This window comes from Mustelus asterias, chromosome 21 (assembly GCF_964213995.1).
Source record: "Mustelus asterias chromosome 21, sMusAst1.hap1.1, whole genome shotgun sequence".
Lineage (NCBI taxonomy): Eukaryota > Metazoa > Chordata > Chondrichthyes > Carcharhiniformes > Triakidae > Mustelus > Mustelus asterias.
The window spans coordinates 71,682,775-71,693,777 of NC_135821.1; the positions used below are offsets into that span (position 1 = coordinate 71,682,775).

Here is an 11,003-nt window from a genome sequence, read left to right on the forward strand (position 1 = left end):
CCTTTATAGGACGGGGCATAGAGTATAAAAGTTGGGGTCTGATGTTGCAGATGTACAGAACGTTGGTTCGGCCGCATTTGGAATACTGCGTCCAGTTCTGGTCGCCACACTACCAGAAGGACGTGGAGGCTTTGGCGAGAGTACAGAGGAGGTTTACCAGGATGTTGCCTGGTATGGAGGGGCTTGGTTATGAGGAGAGATTGGGGAAACTGGGGTTGTTCTCCTTGGAAAGACGGAGGATGAGGGGAGACTTAATAGAGGTGTATAAAATTATGAAAGGCATAGATAGGGTGAACGGTGGGAAGCTTTTCCCCGGGTCGGTGGTGACGTTCACGAGGGGTCATAGGTTCAAGGTGAAGGGGGGGAGGTTTAACACAGATATCAGAAGGACATATTTTACACAGAGGGTCGTGGGGGCCTGGAATGTGTTGCCGGGCAAGGTGGTGGAGGCGGACACACTGGGAACGTTTAAGACTTATCTAGACAGTTATATGAACGGAGTGGGAATGGAGGGATACAAAAGAGTGGTCTAGTTTGGACCAGGGAGCGGCGCGGGCTAATTGTTCTTTGTTTCTCGTTTCAAGGCTTCATTCTATGATCATCTTGCTGGTGCCAGTACAGAGCGAGACTGCGGATAGTTGGGAACCTGTCTCGGGGGCAGGGAATTCAGATGGTGTTCGTAAAGCAGAAGTGGAAATGAATAGGGTTGGGAAGCATTTTCTGATCAGGGCCAGTGTGATCTCCTGGACTCGTTTCGATCGCCACAGGGGGTCGGAGAGGAATTTCCCAGATTTTCCCCATATTGGCCCTGGGGTTTTCACTCTGGGTTTTCGCCTCTCCCTGGAGATCACATGGTCTGGAATGGGGGGGTGGGGGTGAGTTAATAGGTTGTAATGAACAAAGCATCGTAGCTGTGAGGGACAGCTCGGTGGATATGATATTAGGATGTAGATAGGCTGGAAAATTGGGCGGGGATCCTGGATTCAGGATTCAATCCTGGACCGGGGAGCGGCGCGGGCTTGGAGGGCCGAAGGGCCTGTTCCTGTGCTGTATTGTTCTTTGTTCTTTGTTGTTCTTTGCTGATTTAAGACTAACAGGTCTGTGGTTCCCTGTTTTCTCCCTCTCTCCCTCTCTGTCAAAACTAAGGATGCAACACTTCCCAGTTTCTGCCCCATTACCTGGTAGTTTATCTCATTGTGGGGCCTTACAGTGTGTAGATTGATTGCCATATTTCTGTGTGTGGTGAACCATAGATGGTTACCACTATGGGTACTGAACCATAGATGGTTACCACTATGGGTACTTGTACATATGTTACTCTTGTTACTGTTGGGGTTAGGGTTGGGGTGTTCCACCTGTTGGTATTGTTCTGTGGTACACTCCGGTTGGCTCCGCCTTCCTATAGGAGTATAAAGGTCACTGCACTTCCTAGTGACCCTTAGTCTGGGATTATATTGTTAAGCAGTATGCTCTATTCTTGTTGCTAATAAAAGCCTTTATTTCCCGGGTACGATCCAGCCTCCCGAGTGAATTAATCGCGCATCACTGTGTATTACCATCGGACTATGTATTGGCTGTGAAACATCCTGCTGTCAACAAAACTAAATGCAAGATCATTCTTTTAAGCATCTGGAACGAGTGTCAATTGTCAAGTCTTCTTCAAGCCTCTGGATGGAGTCAGAATTATGACATTGCCCCTTTAAAGATCAGGATCGCACCTCAAATGTGACACTGCCCCTTTCATATTAAGCTCCAACCCTGATGTTCCTTTAAAGATCTCAAGCAAACCCGTGACACTGCTCCTTTGAGAATTAGGTGTAAACCTCAATCGTGATCTTGCCTCTTTAATGATCTGGATTGAGGGTGAATCATAAAACTGCTCGTTAAGGAGCTGGGTGAGTGTCAATTGTAGTGCTGCCCTCAAACTTGTCTTGAGACCCTCTATTTCCAGCTTTGCTGCTGAGGTTTCTAATTGATGTTATGACAAAGTCGAGATCTTAGAATCAATACCGAGGGGATTCTGGTCACAGCTGCCTAATTCGACTATGACAGTTGGTAACCACTCCATTTTTCATTAACCAGTTAATTAATGTTCTTATTTATGTCACCATTTTACGCTTACACTCAATGTTTGGTAGAAAGTGTAATATATGGCAAAGTACTGTCATTGGTATATATTGACGCCTCTGGACTATATTTTTTTTATAAATGGGTAAGAAGGGAATGCTGCAATTCGAAGACAAGTCATTTATATAAAAAATAGAATTTTTTATTATTCTAAAGTGCAACAAATATTTACTTCTTTCCCAACCTTACAGAAACAGCTTCTATAAAAACAGGGCTACAACAAAAACAGTGTGATAACATAAATTATAGTACAAAACTGTACATTTATATTTACAGTATTTACACTGATCATATCAATCTGACATGGCGATCACAACAACGTATCTTTTTGTCACACACTGACATCTTGGAATTCACACGAGGCAGGGTTGATCAGATGTCTAAGCTGGGTTATAATTCAAAAGGATTAAAACTGAAACAGATTCAATTAAAAGTTCTTAGCAGTAACTGCAACTGGTTCACTAATGCAGCACTCTACACAGTGAAACCCATCTGCTGATGATCACAAACTAACGTCAGTGATTTTCGATTTTATGAATGTGGGCTAGTAAGTGGCATGGGAAGGCAAACCCCATGTGTGCTGGCTGTACGGACTAAACAATCCTGGGGAACATCTCCATGACCTTCCGTTAGATAATGAGGAAGCTCATCCATAGGTTTGTAAAACTGGTCCCCTGGTTTCACAATGAACTGTTTGTGCATTTGTTTAGGACTTGTGCCACCTAGACACTGTGCGGCATTAGCATACAAATACTTTGACCAATAACTCCAGAGTAGTTTAGTTCAGGAAATTTACATGAACAAATGGATACTTTCCCTTTCATCCTACAATTCAAATTCAGATGCTGTCGGATAATTTCTCAAGTATAGCTTCAACGTTAGACTACAATTTATATTCCAGAAATACAACACTACACAATTCAGGACTACAGGAGGGAGAAATTCAAAAACAACCAAGATTGGGAAGATTTTTCACACTTTGGGTGAAACTTCAAAGTTCACATTTAGCAAACTGTTTTCAAACACTTGATATTCAAACAAGGGTAATGATCATAACAAGGTATTATGGATATAAGAGCTGGTATATGTTTATCTTTTCCTGTAAACTGAGAAAAAGTATTCTAATCACTGCAGATACCATTGGAATCTAGAAGATGCTTATACAGGGCTCTCACAACTAGTCAATAATGAGAGGTCACTGCTTTTATATAGCGTAGTCACCAATCATTCTCCTGTAATATGTTGACAGAAAAATGTCATTGTCGGAGGGACAATCGTGATGACAGGAACAAGTTTTGATAAACATCATCTTTCTCTTGATAAGATCTCCCTCTGGACATTTGAACTCCACGGGCAGGGTGACGGTGGAGTAGGGGGTGCAGCATCTCCCATCGGTGCACACGCCGCAGAACTTGGGCCGATAGGATCTCATGCTGGTGCAACCAGAAAACTCAAACTTCATCGACTTGGATGGCCTTGAAGTACGGACGCACCTCTTGCCTTTCTGTGGAACGAGGAGCAAAGTTAGAGATATCTCCGAGATGCTTTCCGGATAGCACATCAAACAATAATTTGTAGGTGAAACTTCAAATCTGCTGTTATACCCATTACATAGATTTTCACCCTGTGACAGTGAGGGACAATGGCTAACTCAGCAAGGCCGGGGAAACCAGCCTGACATCTTCCTGGTTTGCCTGGCTCGCTGCCACAGCAGCTGATGCATTTACTGAGTTACAAGGGGGTTCAGACTCTGCTGGACATCATATTTTGTGCAGGGGGTGGTGTTCACTCTGTACAAACTAAAAATTGTAGAATTATCACTGCCGATAAATAAAGGCCAACAAGTAAAGACATTCGCTGGAATTCTACCGCCCCGCCTGCCATGGAATTGGAGCGGGCGAGAGGCGGACAATGGAAATGTCCATTGACCTCGGGCGGAATTTCCGGTCTTGCTTGAGCGAGGCTGTAAAATCCCGCCTATTATTAGGGATATTGGGGCAATGGAATGGCAATCCAACAGGATTTCACTGAATGGGCTAATAGGCTAGAGGAGCTAAATCAGGTTTGTCCACAAATGTTCAAATTTTTCTTCATGGAGGGTGGGAAAGGAAATAGATTCAGAGGAATGAAAATTTATCTCTGTTACTCCAAACAACAGGTTTCTCTATCTGTGGACAAGCTGCAGATGAGAAGACTAATTTATCACCATTGAGCGCTTATTATGTGAAACATCTTCCCCTGTTTTTGCCTCCAATTAGTGGTGTTCCCATGTGTCTGTTGCCCTTGTCCTTCTAGATGGTAGCAGCGTGGGTTTGGAAGGTACTGACTAAGGAGCCTTGGTGATAATCTTCATGTGAAATTGAACTAGTACATAGAGATATCATTGGTTTCTATGAAATCTGTAAATAATTAAAATCTCTGGCAAAAGCCGAGGATATTGCTCCTTCAAAGCAAGTGAAGCCAGGCTGTTGAAACTGGAATGATTTGATTTTGCAGAGTTTAATACCTTGATACTTCTCTCGAGCTGAGCGTCACAGGGCCGGATCATACACAGTCTGCTCTGCTTCTCCAAGCGACATTTCCTGTTGTCATTAGTTACCCTGGTGGAAAGTCCCATTCCACATGACTTTGAGCAGGCACTCCAGTCCGTGGTTTGGACTATACAGTTGTCTCGAACCTGACTTGAATCAGGTCCAAAAATGGCTTCTTGTCTGTAAACTGAAAATTTAAAGAAAATTCACTGACCTGATATTATATCAATATGTAAAGAGATTGTCATAGAGGTCTATGGCACAGGCCATCATGTCTGCGCTGGTCAAAGAGAAACTACCTAACTATTCTAATCCCATTTTCCAGCACTTGGCCCATAGCCTTGTCGGTCATGGCATCGCAAGTGCATATCTAAATACTTCTTAATCATTCTGAGAGTCTCTGCCTCCACCATCCTTGCAGTCAGTGAGTTCCAGACTGCCACCACCCTTTGGGTGAAAAAGTTTTTCCTCACATCCCCTCTAAACCTCCTGCCCCTTGCCTAAAATCTATGCCCCTCTCCCTAGTCACTGATCTCTCCACCAAGGGGAAAAGTTTACTCCTGTCGACTCCCTCATAATTTTATACATCTCAATCACGTCCCCCTTCAGTCTCCTCTGCCCCAAGGAAAACAATCTTTGTCTATCCAATCTTCATAACTAAAACTCTCTAGCCCAGGCAACATTGCCTCTGCACCCTTTCCAGTGTTGTCGCAACCCTCCTATAAGGTGGATTCCAGAATAGCACATAATACTCTAGCTGTGGCCAAATCAACGTCTTAAAAAAGATTTTCCCACTTGGAAAATATCTCAATTTGAGATTGACAAGGTAACTTATTTCCTTGCAATAGTCAATGTTTATCAGCTAGATGCCTGACTATCTTTACTAGACTAGATGGGCCTTTGCAGGACTAGACAGGGTAGATGCAGGGAGGATGTTTCCGATGGTGGGGGAGTCCAGAACCAGGGGGTCACAGTCTGAGGATTCAGGGTAGACCATTTAGGATGGAGGTGAGGAGACATTTCTTCACCTAGAGAGTGGTGAGCCTGTGGAATTCATTACCACAGGAAGTAGTTGATGCCAAAACATTGAACGTATTCAAGAGGCGGCTGGATATAGCACTCGGGGCGAATGGGATCAAAGATTGTGGGAAAAAAGCGGGATTAGCCTATTGAGTTGAACGATCAGCCATGATCATAATGAATGGCGGAGCAGGCTTGAAGGGCCGAATGGCTCCTCCTGCTCCTATTTTCTATGTTTCTATATTTGCTAATGCAATATCAGTAAAGAACACTTTAGTGAATGATTGCGAGTCAATGTTCCAGTCTTTTCCCATTTGTGCTGAGTGTTCAGTATATACCAGCGGCCTCATGGCTATTATTAGGAGTTACATTTCCAAGACAAAGGTGGTCAAGTGAAGGCGCTCAGTTGATTAATGATAAACAAAGGATTAACCCTTACCGGCCATGGCAGCATTGAAGACAGAGTGATCTTTAGGCTTGTCACAAACCCACTCCTCACAGCATTTTCCTGGGATTTTCACTCGTCTGGGTACAGGACAGTCTGGGCTCGGCAGCCGCACATCATCTCGACAGAACGGGACGCAGCCAATCGCTCCATCCATGCAAGTGCACTGATACTTGCAGCTGGGTTGGAATATCTCCCCGCTCCTGTAGATCACTCCTCCCAGGTCACAGGTGGCGCCCTCCCGAGCTAGGAGACAGCAAAGCCAGGAATTAGAAAGACAAACTCTAAAATACAACACTTGTGCTGAAAAGGGTAACCGAACTGAAAAATTAACTGTTTCTCTCCCCTGTGATGCTGCTGGATTTGAATGTTGTCGACATTTTTTCTTTTTATTAATCAATCCTACCACATTGGAATCATAGAATAGAATCTCTGCTGTGCAGAAGGAGGCCATTCAGCCCATTGAGTCTGCACTGACTCCCCGACAGAGCCTCTGTACCAGGCCCGCCCCTCCACCATATCCCTAAAACACACCAAAAATTACAAGCTTTGGATAGATTCTGTCACGAGAGGGTTAACATTTCAAATCTTTCAATCCTGCCTCACCAAGGTGCAAGAAGCAGCCGGATATTGGGTTGGGCGGCACGGTGGCACAGTGGTTAGCACTGCTGCTTCACAGGGACCTGGGTTCAATTCTGGCCTTGGGTGACTGTGTGGAGGTTGCACATTCTCCCTGTGTCTGCGTGGGTTTCCTCAGGGTGCTCCGGTTTCCTCCCACAGTCCGAAATATCTGTATGTTAGGTGGATTGGCCATGCTAAATTGCCCCTTAGAGTCACAAGTTGTGTAGGTTAGGGAGATTAGCCATGGTAAATGTGTGGGAATACCAGGAAAGGGCCTGGGCAAGATATTCTGTGCCGATTCAATGGGCCGAATGGCCTCCTTCTGCACTGTGGGAATTCTATGATTATATATAATAAATCATACTATTCCTTTGGGTTCAGGAGTGGCTTACCCAAGCAGATGCCAGTTTGTTGGTTGGAATGAGTGGACAGGTTGCAGTATAGCCCCTTGTGTTGGTCGCAGGGCTGTTTCGCATCACACACATCACCCAGTTGCCTAGCGCAGACCTTACAGCAACCACAGCCATCAGTGAGCAAGCTGACCCCAACAGGACAGCCTGGGGGTCCCGGGGGACAGCGACAGGGGAACACACACTCCTGAGCCCCAACTGCAGCCTGAATAAAAGAAAACCAACAATCAGTTAAAAATAGGACGATGCAAACTGAGCAAATTAAACAACAACATGCAAAAAGCCTTTTAATTAAAACAGACAGGAATTTACAATACAGAATTCCAAGCGAGGGCATACGAAACGGAATTGGCCTCAATGCACTGGATGATACCCCAGCTACACAAAACATATTTGCATTAATGGTGCAAAACTCATCCATTTCAAAGGATTTGCTTTTACAAGGAGTGAAAATATGTTTCTTTTTAAACCCACAGGTTAAAACTGCACAACTCATGCAGGATAAGAGTTTATTTTATTTTGACAATCTGTAAATCACCTTCCCCTCACCCCCCCAGCAAAACCAAGTGAGATACAATCTGATCTATTTAATCCCAATTTAATGTAGTGTCGAATTTACTTTCAAACATGCTTGGTGGTATAAAGGGACCTGTGCGGAGAGGGATGGGGATAATCTCCAACATCACCACCCACCCCCCAACCCCTTACAGAACGTCCTAATGAATACGGTGCTTCCCCCCATGGCCGATCAGCCGGGGCTGCTCGGTGTGAACCTACCCAAGAGAGGACGAGGACCAGCGTCAGACAGCGAAGCGCAGTCCTCTCGACTTCAAACATATTCGCCAAGGCTTGGTTTTTTTTAAACTCCAGACAACCGAACGGTTCTGCTTTCTTCAGCACAAACTCTGAGCTGAACTCCTCCAGACTCTGCTGAAGCCGAGGGAGAACCGCGTCTCCTTAAATAGCCGGGGAGAGGGCGGCTCAGCCTCCTGAATAACATTCCACAGAAGCCAGATGTCTGCAGCATTCTTTCAATTCCTGATTCCCAAAGTGCTTTCACACCGAGCCGCCGCCAACACATCCTACCTGAAAAGAATTACTTGAAGCATTTTTACATTTTTGTTTAGCAGAATGAACCCACTTCAAGAAGGATATTTTTTTTTTTAAAAATCAGTTTCCAAAGTCAATGACATTTTGGGTCAAAGAAAGCTGTGATGTGGTGGAGGCAGAATCCGTAATAGTTTTCAAAAGGGAAGTTGATAAATATTTGTAAAAGGACAATTTAAAAGGCATTAGGTTCAGAGCATAGCTCTGACAGAGGGATAGCACAGGTGGGCTGGGCTGAATGGCATCCTGCTTTGATGTAGGATGCTTTGAATCTGTGTTTCTATAATGTTTTGCCCAAATATATGAACTGCACTCAATGTTTCTTTAGCCAGTTTAAGATTCTCCTATACTTAGATTCTTAGTGTTTATAAATAGACAGTGAAGGGAAAAAAATAATTCAAATAAAAGCAAAATACTGAGGACGCTGGAAATCTGAAATAAAAACAGAAACTGCTGGACAGAGAAACAGAGTTAATGGGTGGAATTTTCACCTGCCCGCCACGGGGAATCGTAGCAGGCGGGACACGGGCCATACAAAGGTCCGGTGACCTCTGGAGGGAATTTCTGGCCTTGGGGCGAGAATGGCCAGAAAATCCTGCCCGATGTTTCGAGTCTGTGCGGCTCTTCATTGGAGTTCCACAGATGCTGCCAGACCTGCTGAGTTTTCCCAGCAATTTCTGCTTTTATTACAAAAAAAGAGAAAGTGTCATGTATAAAATGCTTAAACGTTCATGGAATAATTCAGGGTTACCTATTTAAATGTATGTCATTGGACATAGGTTGTTTTACACTTACGTAGCTCTGGAAGTCTCCACTGATGCGCTCTGCTGATATGTATATTTATTAATAAGTGTAAGTGTCAGCCTGAGTTGCCAGCACCGACCCTCGCCGTTGCTGCGTTTCGAGGCTCATGCACCACTCCTGGGCTTGAGCACAAAAATCTTTAGTTCAGCACTGGAGCAGTGCTGCATTGTCAGAGGTGCTGCCTTTCGAATGAGATGTAAAATTGTGGCCCCACCTGCCTCTCAGGCGTGATGTAAAATATCCTATGGCACTATTTTGAAGGAGAGCAGGAGAGTTATCTCCGGTGTTCTGGCCAATACTTATCCCTCAGCCAACACTAAAAAAACTACACATGGTCTGGTCATTATAACATTGTTGTTTGTGGGATCTTGCTGTGCACAGAATTGGCTGTAGTGTTTCCTACATTGCAACACTTGACTACATTTCAAAAGTACTTCAGTGACGGTGAAGCACTTGGTAAATGCAAGTCTTTTTTCATATTTAAGAGCAGTCTGGGTTGGTACATGAGCTGAAGATATTTTCTCCCTAACAGGGAGGTTTTAGGACCACATGCATTTGCGTGGTGCCCTGTGCCAATTGGGAAACATTCCCAACGCCAACCAAGGCTTTCAGCTAATCAGGAATCCTCCTAGCATTTAGGGACCCCATGGACCCAGTAATCTTTTTCATGGTCTCAACTTCACTGAAATCCAACTCCTACATTGTAGGTGTACAAATGTGGGGGGGTGGCACAGTGGCACAGTGGTTAGCAATGCTGCCTCACAGCGCTAGGGACCCGGGTTCAATTCTCGGCTTCAGTATAAACTACAGGACAATCATAGAATCCCTACAGAGCAGAAGCAGGCCATTTGGCCCATCGAGTCTTCACCGACTCTCCGACAGAGCATTGTACCAAGACCCTTTTCCCTGTAACCCCACGTATTTACCCCACTAATCCCTACATCTTTGGACACTAAGGGGCAATTTATTATAGCCAATCCACGACAGTCAATCCTCCTAACCTGCACATCTTTGGCCTGTGGGAGGAAACTGGAGTACTGGGAGGAAACCTACACAGAGACACGTGCAAACTCCACACAGAGTTACCCAAGGCTGGAATCAAACCCGGGTCCCTGGCACTGTGAGGCAGCAGTGCTAACCACTGTGCCACTGTGCTGCCAATGATTGGAAGTAGGAGTTCGGACTGATTTTACTTTTGCCTGAACATAGACTAAAAGACTACAAACCCCAATTCCCTTATCAGCTTAGGTCAGCTAACTCACCTGGTACCTTTCTGGTCTACATAGCTCATGATGTGGAGATGCCGGCGTTGGACTGGGGTAAACACAGTAAGAATAACCTCACGATGCTCCACTTCTCCAGCTTCCACCCTAAACACGTTAAAGAAGCCATCCCCTACGGACAAGCCCTCCGTATACACAGGATCTGCTCGGATGAGGAGGATCGCAACAGACACCTCCAGACGCTGAAAGATGCCCTCATAAGAACAGGATATGGCGCTAGACTCATTGATCAACAGTTCCAACGCGCCACAGCGAAAAACCGCACCGACCTCCTCAGAAGACAAACACGGGACACAGTGGACAGAGTACCCTTCGTTGTCCAGTACTTCCCCGGAGCGGAGAAGCTACGGCATCTCCTCCGGAGCCTTCAACATGTCATTGATGAAGACGAACATCTCGCCAAGGCCATCCCCACACCCCCACTTCTTGCCTTCAAACAACCGCACAACCTCAAACAGACCATTGTCCGCAGCAAACTACCCAGCCTTCAGGAGAACAGTGACCAAGACACCACACAACCCTGCCACAGCAACCTCTGCAAGACGTGCCGGATCATCGACACAGATGCCATCATCTCACGTGAGAACACCATCCACCAGGTACACGGTACATACTCTTGCAACTCGGCCAACGTTGTCTACCTGATACGCTGCAA

At 45.3% G+C, this 11,003-nt stretch overlaps 1 protein-coding gene across 1 annotated transcript; it reads right to left on the minus strand.

Annotated features, from left to right (window-relative positions):
- Window positions 1–2,250: 2,250 nt before the first annotated feature.
- LOC144509401 (CCN family member 2-like) lies at window positions 2,251–8,080 on the minus strand. The gene is made up of 5 exons (XM_078238222.1): window positions 7,932–8,080; window positions 7,137–7,359; window positions 6,118–6,369; window positions 4,634–4,845; window positions 2,251–3,631 (listed from the first exon to the last, which is right to left on the minus strand). The coding sequence occupies exons 1-5, from the start codon at window positions 7,989–7,991 to the stop codon at window positions 3,332–3,334; spliced, it is 1,047 nt and encodes a 348-aa protein (XP_078094348.1). The 5' UTR covers window positions 7,992–8,080; the 3' UTR covers window positions 2,251–3,331.
- Window positions 8,081–11,003: the final 2,923 nt, after the last annotated feature.

Excerpts from the sequence above, each read along its gene's own strand:
- LOC144509401 (XM_078238222.1), bottom strand. The coding sequence starts at position 7,991 with ATGTTTGAAGTCGAGAGGACTGCGCTTCGCTGTCTGACGCTGGTCCTC. Across the intron at positions 7,360-7,931 it reads TGGTCCTCGTCCTCTCTTGG|GCTGCAGTTGGGGCTCAGGA; the intron begins GTAGGTTCACAC and ends TCTTTTATTCAG. Across the intron at positions 6,370-7,136 it reads ACAAACTGGCATCTGCTTGG|CTCGGGAGGGCGCCACCTGT; the intron begins GTAAGCCACTCC and ends GCTGTCTCCTAG.